Source organism: Oreochromis aureus, linkage group 17 (assembly GCF_013358895.1).
Source record: "Oreochromis aureus strain Israel breed Guangdong linkage group 17, ZZ_aureus, whole genome shotgun sequence".
NCBI lineage: Eukaryota > Metazoa > Chordata > Actinopteri > Cichliformes > Cichlidae > Oreochromis > Oreochromis aureus.
This window is the reverse complement of record NC_052958.1, coordinates 37,167,886-37,185,674: the sequence shown is the minus strand read 5'-3', so window position 1 is coordinate 37,185,674 and position 17,789 is coordinate 37,167,886. Positions and strand designations below refer to the sequence as shown.

General features: G+C 40.1%; 1 protein-coding gene across 5 annotated transcripts in view; it reads right to left on the bottom strand.

Moving 5' to 3' along the window:
- Nucleotides 1–17,789, bottom strand: part of osbpl8 (oxysterol binding protein-like 8) — a 102,748-nt gene that overhangs the window by 35,712 nt on the left and 49,247 nt on the right. For 3 of the 5 annotated variants that reach the window (XM_039601083.1, XM_039601085.1, XM_039601084.1), the window contains one exon: nucleotides 2,037–2,237. In XM_039601083.1, the coding sequence (XP_039457017.1) occupies nucleotides 2,037–2,184 (148 nt within the window). In that variant the 5' untranslated portion in view covers nucleotides 2,185–2,237. Of the gene's footprint in view, nucleotides 1–2,036; nucleotides 2,238–3,428; nucleotides 3,466–17,789 lie in introns of all 5 variants that reach the window. The other 2 variants (XM_031743777.2, XM_031743778.2) reach the window with 1 other exon arrangement.

Sequence of the window (17,789 nt, the reverse complement as noted above, 5' to 3'; positions counted from 1 at the left end):
CTAAGACAACAGCTGTTTCTAAATTGGCAATGGATGTAACATTTGACAAAACCTACTCAAATGAAAATGACTTGATTGGTATACTTTCGGTTTATATAACACACACCTTTGAATTCATATATTTCAGTTGTGTTTCTCTCAGAACCGTTGCTTAATGTGTTTATTGAGGGTAAAGAATCTTCTGTTTAAGTTAGTCTTTAGTTAGTTTCGAGTTAGTAAGTTTGCTTGCTTCTTTTTCCAGGTGAGCGTGCATTTCAGCATTTTTTATGATGGACCACAGGCTGTCCTCCCCCCCTTGGAGACCACGGGAAGTCTCCAAAAATGTTTTTAAGATTAAATAATATACCATATTCTGACTGAGGGATTTCTGAAACATTCAAACGTACAGCTCTGCTATCACTTCCAACATAAATGAAGACAGAAAACCAAACAGCAGTGACGTTTGTAGGGTTACTGAAGTTGGGCTAGCTGGTATAAAATGATGTGCTACGTGATCGCTAGCTACACAGCTATGTTAGCATAGCATAAACACAGTGAAGCTGGAGGATGAATGCTAACTTTTTTCGACTCGATAAAAGTTAACGTGAGGGTTCCCGATGGTTAGGGACAAATGTAATCGCATGGCAGGATGCTGTAAACGGACCAAACTTCAGTCAGGAGAACAACTGAGATAATCCATCCACAATACCAGGTTAGTCATTAATATACTGCTGCATGGGCTGGGCTGTAGTTACATCGTAAGGGTTTAAAAACTGAGCTTTAAAATGAACAGTGGTAATAAAAACCGAGAGAAGCCGACAGTGATCACTGTTTTTAGGGGCTTTTTGAGATTAAATAGAACAAGATACAAAGAATTAAAACACGTTAAAAACACAAAAGCCCTATTAAACGCAGAGTAGTTTGTTCATACGTCATCAGTTAAAGATTGGATATCCTACCTGCAGTGAATGTTTTAATGCAGTACAGTTGTTATTATTATCACTCGTCACATCCTGTTTATGACAGTTAAAATAAATAACATTCATATAAGAAATAAAATTGTCTCGTGTAAACTGTATGTAGTGTTAAATAGGCCTATACTACTGTACTTTAATGTTGGTCACTTCAAGAGCCATATATTTCATGAGGTGGTACTCATTGTGAAATGTTTGAGAAGCACTGCTATAGGCTACAGGAGACAGAATTTCATTACAGAAATTCCCACCAAGACTGGAGGAAGCACTGATTTTAGAAACCGATTTAAAGTTACTGTGGCTTCCTGTGATGGATGAAAAACAAATTTATATTAAAAAAATCATGTACATCATGTAGCAATACATCAACAATCTGATCAGAGTTTAAAGTCAGTATTATACAGACAATGTACCAACTGGACTGTAAGAGTAGGACAGATATTTACTGCACTAGCATTAAGTACGACAGCAATAATCAGGAAAGTGCTGCATAATGACTCTGAGAGGCTGAATGGGGAAAAAAAAAATCATGACTTGTTCAAATAGGCAGTACAGGTTGCTTTTATTATGATTGAGGACATGTAGTAATGTGAGGGGGTGTGGAGTGGGGGTGGTGTTAGTAATTTACTTTATCCTGTCATTACCATAACAGCCAAAAAATAAGGAGGAGCTCAAATGTTTGCATAAACAGCGAGCAGCAGGAAGGGGTTAGGGTTTGAAAAGTACACGTTTCTGCACTTTTACAACATTTAAATCAACTGAAATATCCTAACTACTTTTTTTAGTGCGAATATGATCTGAGAGCACGTCATAAAGCATGTTTTTTAATGGGAGAATGCGTTACTACTATGATGACATAACGTACAGTAATGGAGACACGGTAAGTCACGACCGAACACGCTGATCTATAATAACTATGATGGACATGATTTCATTTCAGCTGCATGCCATAACCCTCTCTCTCTCTCTCTCTCTCTCTCGTTTCCTCTCGCTCACTGTGCACTCAGCTCTCAAACAAGAGCAAAGTGCAAACTAATGACAATAATAAACCACAGTGTTTTGGAAAGGGAATGCAGATCTTACCATGGCTGTAGCTGACTCCTGGGCTGAGGGTAGAGGGGCTGGCAAGCTGCTCCCTGTTGGGTGTTTGGAGGCCTACTTCCTTCTCCTTTTCCTTCTCCTTCTCCCTTTCCCTCTCCTTGTCCCGCTCCTTCACCTGGCGCTGGCTCATCCTGCTTGGGGTCTGTGTCAGAAGGACGGTGTCATCACCGCACACTATGGCAGCTACATAAAAGGAGAAGGAAGAAGAGGTGAGAGATGAAAAGGGAAGACATCAGAAGAAAAATCTGACATGTTGCCACCTTGAAATCAGAGAACATCCACACACAGCCCTCTTGTGGAGCATCTGATAGCTGCAGCCTTCTGTTTCATAACCTATTTTGATAACTTACATAATATTTGTTTTCAACATTATCATCATGATGGTTTTTATGAGAGCTGATAACCTGAAGATGTGAGCCTCTCCCCTATTACTCCACCTTGTTTACTGAGGACTAATGAAGCAGGCAGGCATGTTATTGCTTAGCAATGGGAGCCCATCTTGGATGAAGTGTGACCAATCGCATTGCATTAAAAAAAACAAAACAGGACTCATGTATAAGTATGAAAACACTACTACCATTTATGGTTCTAAAAATATTTATGATATAAAAAACAGAAACTGCTCTGGTCTTACTGGGGTCAGCAGCTAAATGTCTCTTGTCATCCCATCTCCATTTAAATAATGTGTTTATTCATATATTTTTACAGACACCATCTTGCAACAGCAGTAGTTATTGTGGCTTTAGTTAAAATGTTTCCAGTTGCCAGTCTTGGGCAAGATATTAAACACCTAATGGCTCTACAATTCATTCATCAGAGTAGGAAGGTGTGGGAATGTTACATAGAAAACACCTGGGTGTAGAAAAAAGTGCTTTATGAGGCATTTTGTATAAAGCGCTTCGAGTTCTCAAGAAGAGTAGAAAAGCACTATATGTGAACCAGTCCATATGGCTCGCTGCTATATTTGAAAGTGGAATTTACATATTAGACAAAAGAAAGAGCAAGACAATCTCATCGTCTAGTGGAAAGTTTTGCTTTAATTTCTGAAGTCAAAGGTGAGTGTTCTTCATGTCAGATTATATACTATATATAAAAAGTTTGTCTTTACACTCTGTGTAAAAGCATGCACTTTGTTTGCTTTTCCAAATGCAGATACACTTTGTTGTGAAGCCATTTATGAAGTGGACAGTGACACACTTTCCCAAAATACATAATTAACTAACCACTAAAACTGACTTTAAATACTCAATACTTGGGAAAAGCAAGAAGACATGCATTCTTTTCTGATCAATTTCAGCCTAAATATCAGTCCTGGCCATTGTGCTGACTGGGCACACTGGCCTTAGCCCTTCCTCTGAAAGGTCACTGGCTTACCGGAGGTGGCATGCTGCTCTCTCAACTCTGCGTGTTGCTAGCAGGGGGAAAGGGTGGAGATGAGGGGGAAGGGCAAGACAGTGATAGCAGATAAAAACAGAGGAAAAGACAGAAAATGAGAGGGATTGGAAAATGTGTCAGAGGATTTTGGATAGAGATTAAAGGGGACGAAGGGAAGAGGGGTGTCCGCCATGTGTTGTTGACCAGATGTTGGCAGTGGTGGGTTTGCGTGCAGTGGGGTTGGTGTATATTGGGCAGCATCAGCAGCAGCATCAGCAGCAGCATCAGCAGCAGCAACAGCAACAGCAGGTGAAGCCGCAGCCGCACAGGACAACAACAGACAAACATACACACACACACACACACACAAAAAACAAACAAACAAAAAAACAGAGGAGACAAGAGACAGGAAAAAAAACAGACATTAGTTTAACCAAAATGTGGATGGAAGACAACTTAACATAAATCTGTTGGGTGATGGAGGCAATGGGAGGGAGTGACAGCAGACTTGGTGATACACAGCAATGCATAAAGTTACAGCGCACGCACACAAACATGATGGAGAATAAATGGTCACATTCCAAATGACTACCAATCAGCGACCCATTAATAACAACTAAAGCAGCTGCTGGAAAATGCCAAAATAATAATTAAGGGCCATTTCAGTGGTTGATCCCATCATGCAACTAACAACTGCTTTGCATTTAAAATGTCACGGTTGTAGCTCTTTAAAATTTCCCAGAGGTCATGTCTACCAATTAGTCAAACTCAAAAGACATTCAGTTTTCTAGATCAGTCTTCTGGGCTTTAGTTAGTGTCACATCTGATATTGACTATATACCTCAAGGCGATATGACAGTTGGAACTGATTTTGATTGATAATGAATGAAAATGGTTTTACAAGATGAGTTCAGAAATCTTCAGCAAACTGAGTGAGTGCACATTCATTTTTAAAACTTAAAAATCAAATGTAAAATTAAAAAAAATATGATTTTTGTTGTCCTCATGCTAACCTGCTCTTAGAAATATTATGCACTAGCTTATGCTTACAGATTATAGTTAGCAGCTTCTGTTATTGCTAGGATATGCTAGTTAGCTAGCTATATGACTAAGCCACACATCATATAGGAGGAGACCTGACTTACAGGCCTCCTGAGTAAAAATCTATAGGAGATGGGGCAAAGAAGACAATTGTCATGTCTAAGCTCCCCAAAGAGCCAAACAACAGCCAAAGAAGCTATGATGTTAGCAAACATTGCGTTTGCATAGTAGAAGTATAGAGCTGTGATCAGATGTTTACATACACTTATCATGAGCATGTTATGGTAATTTGAGCTTTGAGCTGCTCTTTTTCCAGGGTTGAATGATTGATTTAACACCATACATTTTTAAAAGACATTGAAGAACCTTCAGCACCACCTATTAAAGGATTTAGATGAGTTTATGTGTATATTTGAGCCTGTATGTATACTTTTGTATCGTGGCTCAAGAGCTGGCAGTTCGTCTTGTAATCGGAAGGTTGCTGGTTCGAGCCCCGGCTCCGACAGTCTCGGTCGTTATGTCCTTGGGCAAGACACTTCACCCGTTGCCTGCTGGTGGTGGTCAGAGGGCCTGGTGGCGCCAGTGTCCGGCAGCCTCGCCTCTGTCAGTGCGCCCCAGGGCAGCTGTGGCTACAATGTAGCTTGCCATCACCAGTGTGTGAATGTGTGTGTGAATGGGTGGATGACTGAATGTAGTGCAAAGCGCTGTGGGGTCCTTAGGGACTAAGTAAGGCACTATACAAATACAGGCCATTTACCTTTTTTTTTTTTTTTTTTTTTTTTACCATTTTCACCCTGTGAGGATTAGAAAAACTCCAAAATGAATTCAAACTTGTGCACCCAATTCTTCACAGAAATCATTAAAAGCCCCAAACTATTTAATTAACTATTTAAATAAGCACTGGAGTAATTTTAGGGTCCTGCCAAGTGACAAGAATCACTTTTAAAAGAACTTTGGCTAAACAAAACTTTCGGGATTATTCACTGGCTGCATGACATGTCATCCCTGCACATCAGCCTCATAATAGCATAGGAGAAAAATATTAATGTTTTATGGATGCATCCTCTGGGTACAATAAATATTTTAATTTTATTTTATTTTATTTTATTTTATTTATTTAGGACAGTGCATGTTAATGAACATAAATGTAAAAACAAATTACATGAATGTAAACATGCCAGATTATAGCCAAAGGCTAATTTCCATCTGTTGTCCTTAAACATAAAAAAATAGACATAATAATTCATAAAAATTCATCATTCGTTCATAATATAAACTCCATCACCAAACTTACACATACACACCATTCTGTTCCCAAATAAAACATTAAAACTATACAACTCACACATGATCACACACTTGATTTGTCCATAACCAGTTTTTAACCTTTGCCTTAAACAAATTGAATGTCGAGCATTCTCTAATGGGTTGAGGAAGACTGTTCCACAGATGGCCACCCTTGACAGAGAGGACGTTCTGCCCAAATGCTGTCCGTCTGTGAGGTATAAACAAGTCTCCTCGGATTGTAGCTCGAGTGGTCCTGTTTGAGCTTTCTTTATGCCTAATGAACTGCTTTAGTGGTGGTGGAGCAAGGGAGTGTAAGACTTTATATATTAAACAGACTCTTTTAAGTTTCACTAAGTTATTCAAGTTCAGTAATTTATGTTTTTTTAACACATGACAGTGATGGTGGGAAGTCGGTTTTTTGTCAAGTAGTTCCATCCATGTAACAGCACAACCACTTTGTTACTAAAGTGTTTTATATTTTCAGGACAGTACACCATTTACTTTCCAGGTAGTTATTAATGTAATGTCTCATAAACAGGAAGTTAATCATTACAATCTGTCTGTGAACTGAAGAAGCTTCTCGGATGAGAGGTGAAACGTCTTCAAGCAACTTAAAGAAGTCCAGACGCTTTTCTTTGCAAAATCATTACAATCAACTCAAATATTTCAACCATCCGTTTATATTTCTTATTAAGTCCTATCCACAGAGCAATAAACATTTACAGTGTAATTGGTGAGCAGCTCTGACCACAAACAGCAGACACTCACCCACATGACTCCCTCCACCTGTGCACAGCGGAGAGTGGAAGCATTTAACAGCTGACCAAAAAAAACAAACAGGCTCTGATTAGGTTTGCTCACCATGACCTCTCTTTATCTTAAAAGTAACACCTCTGCAACAGTAATGACGCTGCTTCTGTTCAGTCACAACTCAGACACAGCAAATATCAACACGACTGCAGAAGATTCTTAATTTCACTACCTCCAAGAGACCATCTGGCTCAGGTTTACAGAAACCCATCATATTAGTCCAGGCAGCTGTAGTGAATAGATCTGGTGTCATGGTCACCGCCGGAGTGAAGCAGGATCCTATATAATCTCCAGTCAGACGAAACAACCACGGGCAGCTCAGTGAGAAGGAAGATGGGGAAAACAGTGCCACTGATTGGTTATTGCTCAGATAATCCTACAGATGAAATCAAATCACAAAATTCTGATTGGTTAGGACCCAGAGACCTACTGGCGGAGAGGGGAGACGTGACTAAGAGCTGCTCACAACAATAAGGGATTAGCAAACGGTCACTGAACGTCAGAGATCTATTAACGAGGCTTTGTGAAGAGGCACCAACAGAGTGCTTTCCTAATTTAATCTTGGCTCAGTGTGCTGTCTTACCATTACACTGAGGCCACTCCCTCCAAGTTGCAAACAGATGACCCTCAGTCATTGGGGCAAAGAGGCCAGAGGAGTTTGTTCCTGGAAGGCTGGCAGTTTTCCCTAAATACAGCACACAGTCTGATCCCAAAATAAACCACCTTTCCTCAAACTCTCGGTTCAATAAAAGAAGAACTCACAGCAACTGTCAGCAGCTTCCGTGACTGACAGCCTTTGTGAACCCGGGGTGAATGCTGTTTATAACAACCTCACCTGGTGATTAGTGCTGATTAATTATGCAGATGAGAGTGTGGGCGGTGGTGAAGAGGCTGACAGAGACACAAAGTGAAGGGCTAGGAACAATCTCCAAGTGCCACTAATAGAAAACAGGAACTGCGACAGGCAGCCCGAGAAAGAGTTTTATCAATACAGTTTAATGAAAGTGCACTGCTGGACCACAGCAAGTGGTGAGACCACATTAGCATTTGAAAAGCTTTTGTCACTATAAATTGATCATCAAAAAAGGGTGGCTGGTGGTGGGAGGTTTACATGCACTAAGCTAACAACTGACCTAAAGTATGAATCATTCAAACTCGGAGTTTATAAGAACTTTTTGAAACCAGGTTTTAATATTCTATAAATCATCAAAAATAATGTCTTTTGTCAAGTTGTCTGTGAGATTTCTATAGTCTGCTGTTTTCCCAGCACAAACATTTGCGTGCAGAATGAGAATCAACAGTGTACAACCACATCCTCACAGCTGAATTTTTAGTGTCATGAATAATCTAACAAGTTCATCTTTTTGGGGTTTCTACATGAAAAACAAAGTGAGGTAGAGATGGAGGAGCACTTACTCGAGTTCAGAGAGATACAGGTTGGATGGCTGGAAACTTTCTTCAACTAAATGAGGAGAAGACTGAAGTCCTTTGTTGGTGCTCCTAAAAATTTTGTACCTAGTGTTATGGAAAACTTGGGTCCACTTGCTACATTTGCCAAACCGTCTATCAGGAACCTTGGTGTTACTATTGACTCAGCTCTGACTTTGGATGCCCATGTAAAATCTCTGGTTCGCTCCTGTTTTTATCACTTGAGAAATATTGCTAAGCTGAGTCCCATTGTATCGCGCTCCGAATTAGAAATTGTCATTCATGCTTTTGTTTCATCTCGTCTGGATTATTGTAATTCTTTGTTTACTTGTTTATGTAAAGCCTCTTTGGAGCATCTGCAAGTTGTTCAGAACGCTGCTGCAAAGCTTCTGACGAAGTCCTCCAAGTATTCCCATGTCACACCCCTGCTGATTCAGCTGCACTGGCTCCCCGTTAAATTCAGAATCCACTTTAAGGTTTTGACCTTGACTTTCAGGGCTCTGCATGGACAAGCACCAACATATATAAGTGAACTTTTACATCCATACATTCCCAGCAGGTCCCTGAGGTCATGTGATCAGGGCTTGCTGGTTGTCCAACACACGAGTCTCAAAACAAAAGGCGACAAAGCTTTTGTAACTGTGGCCCCCAGATTGTGGAACTCTCTCCCTTTGAGCCTGAGATCTGTGGACTCCGTGGTCGCTTTTAAAAAGCAGCTAAAAAGTCATCTTTTTAAACTTGCTTTTGGTTTATTTTTATTTTTAGGTTTTAGCTTCTGTGAAGCACTTTGTGATTTTTATCTTGAAAGGTGCTATATAAATAAAATTTTACTTACTTACTTATAAAGGATCGAGGGCATTTCACCACACATGAGCCCATTTTGAAAACTCACAGTTTTAAAGCCAGCAGGATTTTTAGCATTTCTCTGTATATTGCAATGCACTGCAATTATTTTACTGAGAATCATCTGTAAAATAATATTCTCACAATCATGATAATTAATATTACACTATTAAACTGCTCAAAAAACCCCCCCAAAACTAAAGGAACACGTTGAAAACACATCAGATCTCAATGGTGACATGCTGAATACTGATTTGGACTGAGTAATGTGAGTAATCTTGAGACTGCGGTGGGAGACGCAACAAATCCTCCAGCCATGGCACATTTTGATGTGCCTGGAGGAGTTGGACTATCTGTGCTAGAGTCCAGGTATCGCCTCATCCTGCCACTAGTAACGCTGATATGATCCAAATGCAAAACTAATGCAAAAATAATGACAAAAGACGAGGAGGGAAAAATGTCCTCCACCTGTAAAACCGTTAGTGCTTTGGGAGTAATCTCATTGTTGCCCCTCCAGTGCCCCTGTTGTTCATTTCTCTAACACCACAAAGCAGCTTTTCTTGACATTGTACATTGGCAACCTAAAAATCACCTTGAGTGAAGCTATGAGCGATACTAGTAGCTGAAACACACACGCACACACGCACTAGGGCTGCCACGATTAGTCGACTAGTCACGATTACGTTGACTATCAAAATCCTCAACGACTAATTTAATAGTCGACACGTCGTTTGAAGCTTTGCAAGATCCCAAAAGACGCAGGAATAAGTAGTAGGATTTAAGAGTGTAATGACAGACTGAAACAGAAGATGGCAGCACTGCATGTACAAGGATGCCAGCTGCCGTTAAACCCCGAAGAAGAAGAAGCTGTGTCCCAGAATTCATAGCGCGGCCCTGCTCAGTTTCCAACAATGGCGGCAGCTAGTTAGTTTTAATGTTACTCTTATTATTCTTTCTGGGTCACAAAATAAACGTTTAACATATTTTCAGGCGAGAATGTAGCTGTGTAAACCTCAAATATCTGCTCAGTTTATCAAGACACCACATATTTTCAAAAGCGCTCCAACGTTTTCGGACACGTCCGTTACCCACCAGCTCGATAGCGAGCCGGGGTTGAAGGCTCATTAGAGCCGGTGAGAACACTGGACTCCCGGCAAATCATTTTCAAACCCACCGCCGTCTTTCGCTACTCAGGTTAAACATGATATATAACTCACTTAGACAACTTAAAAATGATATTGTTTGGCTTTTTTTTAGCATTTTATTTGTTCTTCAGTAAATCGGTTTGGCTGAGATTAAAGTTATAGTTTTTATACAGCTGAATAAACGTCAAGCAGACAACTGATTAGAAGTGTGAGATGCTCGAGAATATACTCCGGTGTAGGGCTGGGTATCGTCACTGATTTCTAGAATCGATTCGTTTCTGATTCACAAGGTCCCGAATCAATTCAATCCACGATTCGATTCAATTCGATTCGATTCGATTCAATTCGATTTGAATCTGGGAAATTTTGACAGTCAGAAATATTATAATTCAGATCAGTACATTTACATATTTTTGTATCAATAAAAAGGAAGCTGACACACGCAAGACTTTATCAAAGGTGTGAGCGTCACAGCAGATGCTTTTGTGTCAAAGTAGCTGAAGATAAAACACAGAAAAACATGAAGGTGGTTTTCCTGGCCTGGGATTTTATAAAAATATGTATCTGCAGTACATCAAAAACGAAAGAAAACCATTAATCAACATATGAACGTTACCTCTGACGTTACAGCGGTTTTATTAGAGACACGGCTAAGCGTTTTGCATTTTGCATAGTTTTAAGAAGTTTAAATTTGTTCAGTATTGAACGGCAGAAATTAGGTTTTCTTTTCGGAAGTATGTAAAAGGAAAAAAAAAAAAAACAGCGGCGGACAGCGCTGTAAACAATGGTAGACTTGTGCGTAACAAGCAAGCGAATAATGCAGAAAACAGATTTTTAGACGGGAAACTGTTCTTGAAGTACAGCGAGAGAGAGAGAGAGAGAGAGAGAGAGCTGTGCATGAAGTGTGATTTTATCATGGTGGAAGCAAAACAGTAAAAGTCAGAATGATTTCATGACGATGTTTATGTGAAGCGTAGTTTGGATCTTCTTTTGCTGCTGGTTCAGTCAATATTGTTTGGAGAGAGATAAAACTAACAGCTTTAGAATCAGCGCAAAAAGGGCGTGAACACAAAGCGCGGACCTGCTGAAACATCAGAATCAGCGAGCTGTCAGCGTTCAGTCCCGACCGTGTCCGTGCAGTTGTTGTGCCAAAAAGTGATTGTCTGCCAGAAAGTGATTGCCGTCTGCGGGAGCGCGCGCAGCCGCTTAAAGTGGCAGCACCCGTCGGGTGAGAAAAGCGACATCTCACTGATTCTGATCCGCGTGTCGCGCTGTGTGTTTACGTCCTTGTGCAGAATCCGTGTACCTGCTCTCATTTACTGTCTGAGCTGTTTGGTGGTTGTTGAAATTTTGTGAGGTTTCACCTGAGATTCTGGCGTTTCGGGCAAAATAAATTTATATTAAAAAAATCGATTCAGGATTTTAATGAATCGATTTCACGTTATCCAAGCCAGAATCGATTTTAATCGATGAATCGATTATTAAAACCCACCCCTACTCTGGTGTCCTGTTATATTTTAGACAGCAAGGAGCAGACGGCTGAGACTCCACCGAAACAATCTGCAAATTTCATTTAAATTCAATAAACTATCATCTTGACTTTATTTTTAGTTAGCACATACCTTAAACTGCTGTTAGCTGTAAGTAGGGCTGGGCCATATTATACCGTTCACGGTAATACCGGTACAATGTTAGGCAACGATAAGAAAATGAAATATCGCGCATGTAAAACGTGCATGCGCAGTGCCTTTGTTTTCAAACATACATGGCCGAAAAAGCATGGCGGCAACAGAGAATGAGAAGGGGGAAAGTGGATTGTTGAGTGAAACGGATGAACCAGAATTGGTTTGTAAACATTGTGCCAATTCAGTGATGTGGAACTGGTTTGGTGTTTGTCCGTCAGATACACAACAAAGCACTTTTTTTTTGTAGAACATGCAAGCGGGCGTCGTTATTGACTATGTGCACGTTAGCATATGCTACTTCCGGTGCAAAAACTCCTGTGGGGAGCTTTGTTTCCGGTGTCCTATTCGCGCCTTGTTTACGGTCCAAAACAAGTTAAGCTAATGAATGAATCAAGCGGCGATTTACATTTCTATAGATGTCTTGGGCATTTACGCAATATATCTGTAAATGATGTTCGTGGACTTGTCGATATTTTTCCCCCACGCCTCAGAGCAAAAGAGAAAAGGGATTCAAATGTTATATTTCTCAGCTGTCCCTCGTTTATTGCGGGTGTTATGTTCTAAAAATAACCAGCAATAGGTGAAATCAAGTAGCCAATTTTATTTTTTGATGCGTGGACATCGTGGACATCCAGTACTGCACTTCAGAGTCACACTGCTAGCAATGATGCAGCGATTCTGTACTGTACAGGAGAGACGTCAAGGAGGAGATCGTCTGCAGCGATCAGGACGCAGGACACAATGTGACGTAAAAATAAGCATGAAAACTTGCACTAAAAATTCCGCAAAACAGCGAGGTGAAAGGTGAACCACGTTATAACGAGGGACCACTGTAATTTTGAAGGTAAGTCACAACATACCCTTCATACATACTAATGTATAGAAACCCTCACCAGCAATCGTTAATTTTTTGTGTGGCTTTTTTCACGGTTTGTTAACATGCTGTGTAGATGTGGACATAACGGGAAACATCTGTGACTGTTGTTCATCTGTAGTTTGAATGCTGAACATTTGCCTGTTTAAAGAATAAGACCAGTCACTATACAGAGATGTGCTTCTGAATGTGGACGATGTGTCTTATGCTGCAGTGATGCAGTTCTGCTTGTGTTGAGTGATGCAAACAACCGATCGATCTAAACTCTTTAAACGTCTATCACGTGGTTACCGGCTACCGGCGAAAATAATGGAGGAAATCGGGACGGTAAGCCAATTTCTGTCTTAGCGCATTTGCGCCACTGTGTGTTTTTGTGGTCTTCTTTTGCGGCTAATTCAGTGAATTTTGGTCTGATCGTGGTGAAACTTGGTGTGTGGAGTCAGTGATAGCTCTGGGAGCTAACCAGCCTATCTTTAACCGGTTACATGAAGTCTGAAGAATTTCTGGTTCGGTTTTGTTTGTTTAGCGGACTTCTGCGCATTTACGTAACTGCTCGTTTAATCGCGGCTTATTTTCGGTGTGTTTGGTGGTTGTAGAAATGGTTTATATGACATTTTAGCTGAGATTCTGAGGTTTCTGTGGAGACCACACATGTCTGGACTTATATTTCTCAACCTGCGTTATAACCGATTAAACGTGATCTCCTCCTTTTTGCCCCGGTATCGGGGCGTGGGGCTTAAGTGGTTAAACAAAATCTATCATTAGATTTTTTTGTGACACAACAGTGGTGAGTGTTCCCACCTTCTGCTCTTTGGAACTTAACGCAATCTTTCCGTTTTCGAGTTTTGGACATGATTTTGGAGTATATCTTCGCAGTAGCGATTTACCGCAAAGTAAAGCTACCGGAAATGTACAACCCCACATCCGGCCTCAAACCAGGAAGTTAGCATTTTCTCGTGCACATAGTCAATTGCCATATTTGTCGGACTAAGGGGCTCGTAAATCTGGGAGTAACCTGGGTCCTAAACTCCGTCCACTTCAGGTCCCAAAGTCAAATGAACACTGCAGCATCACTGAGAGTTAAAACCTGTCTAAATTCTTTCATCTTTAATAAAACAATCAGCATTGCTGCTTTACCAGGTGTAACTATGAAGTTTAACACCCAGGCATCCATGAAAACAGAATTTATTACATTTAACGGAGTTAGAAGTTAGCGGAAGTTAGCTCGCTAGTTTCGCTAGTTACCTAAGCATGATATAGCATGTCCTGACTGAGAGATTTCTGAAAAATTCAAATGTACAGCTCTGCTATCACTTCCAACATAAATGAAGACAGGAAACTAAACAGCAGTGACGTTTGTAGGGTTACCGAAGTTGGGCTAGCTGATATATAATGATGTGCTACGTGATCGCTAGTGACACAGCTATGTTAGCATAACATAAACAGTGAAGCTGGAGGATGAACGCTAACACTTTTCCACTCGATAAAAGTGGAAACGTGAAGGTTCCTGATGGTTAGAGACAAATGCAATCGCATGGCAGGATGCTGTAAACGGACCAAACTTCAGTCAGGAGAACAACTGAGAAAATTCATCCACACTATGAGGTTAGTCATTAATATACTGCAACAACACGGGAATAGAGCAGCTGTGATAGAATACAGCATTAATGAATCAATGGTACAGAAGTGGAGGAAGCAAGAAGAATGAGTTGAATAAAGTTTGATTTATCTGACTGCTTTGTTTCGCTTAATCTGCTTTATAATCCCGTGCACCTTATGGTCCGAAAAATACGTTTGACTTTTTTTATTTGGCACACTGCTGTTTAATGTTGCAAAGCACCTCTTTTTAACTTCAGTGGATATTATACATGGTTATGCTCAGGATATGTCAGCCCATTTCTACTGGAAATGCCTTTTGGTTAAACTTTCAGCAAGGAATTTGCATTTGCACTGTTAAATTTTTATGTAGCTTTAATGCACATAAAAAACAGCTGCTTGTTTAAGTGAAAATAAATGGATGGGGTTTTTTTACGCTAGTCAAGTTGTGGAGTTGTATTTTGTCTCGCAGAAATTATATCGTCAGTTATATCGTTATCGCAAATTTTCAAATATATATCGTGATATACATTTTTGACCATATCGCCCTGCTCTAGCTGTAAGCTAATGATAGTTATATAAGAGCAGATGCATGCTGGTGCAATAAGCTGTACGTTTTACGTTCAATGGATGCATGATCTGATTAGTCGACTAATCGCAAAAATAATCGGTGACTAGTCAACTATCAAAATAATCGTCTGTGGCAGCCCTAACACGCACACACACACACACACACACACAACTGAAATTAGACTCTGGGAAAGCTGGCAGCTGATAACCATGTTTGGTTTGGAAACTTTTGATACTAAATTCCATTCCCAGTCTCTTAACACTTACTATGCTCTAAAGCAGCAGCCCCCAACCTTTTTTGCGCCACAGACCAGTTTATGTCCGACAATATTTTCACAGACCGACCTTTAAGGTGTTGCAGATAAATACAACAAAATAAAACCAGTACCGGTACCAAAAAAAGAAGATTTATTGATAACACACTGGAAAAGACCCAGGGAAATCGAGTTAACGATAAAAACTATAAAAAAATAAGGCTAAAAACCGCTAAAAACCCTGAATTTCACACCCGAGCTTCAACTCTCGCAGCCCTGTACCAAACGACTCACGGACCGGTACCGATCCGTGGCCCAGGGGTTGGAGACCGCTGCTCTAATGCACATTGGATTTTTGAAGCTCATACACATATCAGCATTTGTATGCCAAATATATATCATACCAAATCATATATAGTCAGCAGTATTTTCTAAACATAAACTTATACTAATGTAAAAAAAACAATGCATACTATCCGGGGCCATTTACAGGAGCTCAGTAAGAGCTCTCTGATGAGCAAACTAAGCAATGTCTGCTGCACTTCCACTGCAGTGACTATACTCACAGGCTGGACCTGAGGAGGAACTCACTGCATATCCACTGACACCAAGATCTGCAATAAGCTAGTGTTGATGTATTAATGTATGCGTTAACATGTGCATCATAAGATGTCCAAAATCCTTCACTAAAGTAGATGGATTTTAGATATGTGTACATTTTACTGTCAGTGACAATTCCCATCATCAGAGAGAATAAAAATTCCGACCCCGTCAGCCTTATATTGCAAGAGACAAATCATCATCATAATATTTTCATGCGGGTAGTGTTTCAGTTTCCACTGACGTGTTAATCAAAACAGATCTCAGATAAACCTGAGTTGAGCAATCACAATTTTGTGTGCACGATCACAGACGCACATGTAATACTGTAAGAACCTGAAGAGTTCTCACAGTCTGAAAATAAAGAAAACATTGGCAGCTATTGTTGCAATAGCTTACTGTGTTTGATTAAGGCAAATGCAAATAAAAAGATAGACTCTTGATGACAGCTCACCTAGTTTGGATCAAACACAATAGATGTGCAAGTCAAGCCTGTACTTCAACCCCAGCCGCAGACATAACTGGATGACACCAGACAACCTTGTTTGAATTAATGAAGAAAACAAAGACGAGGGCAACGTTCAAGGTGTCCAGCTCCCTTTTAGAGGGGCTGAAATGCAAAGTGACATTTTACTGTCCGACTCTTTTCATCTCGTTTTCATTTCAAAGCCAGCAGCTTGCTGTGCCGATGACATGACAAACAAGGACACTGCAGCAGATGCTGTGAGAGAAAACTGAAATACATTTTAACCACAGACACAGAGCAAAGCATCTGGGCTTTTTACACTTTGGAAGAAACGATTTTGAGATTATTAGTCTTTAATGAATTAAATCAACTTTCAGATAACAGTAACAGTATGTGGTTAAAATCTGTATAGCCAAATATCCAACATTTAAGGACTTGCGTCTGGGGAAGAGGCACAAACTTAGAGACAACCCTAATTTTGCCCATTTCCACATTTATTCAGAACAAACCCAACTCCTACATAAACGGAGGCAGTGTATTAAGAACACTCAGGCTTATCTACACAACGCTGGCAAAACAAATGCTCATCCATATTCATACAGCTATAAAAGGTGATGATGTAACTACCTAAACAGATTCCACCCAATCAGAACGCACCGAAGCTTCCAAACCTAGACAGGAAACATGGCCCCAAACCCCCGTCTCTGCCTGTGAAAGGATGGAGTGCTAATTCAGGATAAAATGCCATGGCATATTACATAATGTTAAAACATTACTCGCAGCAAGTTCTGACCCAGTTTCTTTTTAGCAGCAAGGAAAGAAAAAAATACCGACAGTTTTTTCCCCTATATCTGAAAGGCACCTTTAGTTACTAGGATCAAAATACTGTTATGAAGTCAAAACCTAAAAAGCAGCCTAAAACTCTTCTGTGTAGTCAAGCTATAAATATCCTGAAAAAATCCACAGCCTGTATGTTAGAAGCCACGAAGGTGTTTGTCACTGAAGAAAGACACACAATTACAGAGGCTAAAAAATCTCAATAGGGAGCGACAGAGACAGAGCTGCAGGTTTCCAGGTGCTAGACTGCTGCTGGATGGCTGAGTCATCACTGGCAGCTATTTTTAAAGCTCCAAGTAGCAATGATTGTTACTGTATGAAACTCTTAGTTTATTTTGTATAAAAGCTGATATTTTGAAATGTCACATGCACAGCTCATGTCTGTCGATGTGTAGCCTTTATATTGCATTTGAAATATAAAAAGGTGACACATGAAGGCAAAACTGCCCTCTCACTTCACTGCTCCTAACCAAGATCCTGCCAGTGAAGGAGAGTGTTGTGTAACATTAACATGTGGCTCTAAAATCTCTTATGTTCCACGGTGTTGTGATATAGTTATGATCTCAGGCCATGGCAGGGTATTTACATAAACTAGTCCCGTTCATAGCATACTTAACAATTCCTCTTTAGATACAAATATGCTGGTTTAGATCAATAACAATCCAGAAATATATTCCTCTTGATTCAGCTAATATGTTAGCGGACAGAGGCTTAGAATTAAACAGCACAGCACTGATTTATAATTGTGTCTTGGATCAGCAGGAATAATATTGTTAAGATTTTAAAAGTACTGGAGATTACTAAAACTAAAACGTCTCTGAGCATTTCATAAATTCAACTTGACCATTAACATACATACACATTTTATTCAATTAAGAAGGAGCTTAGCAATCGAAACTGTGAGTTTCTCCATTTGAATGTTATG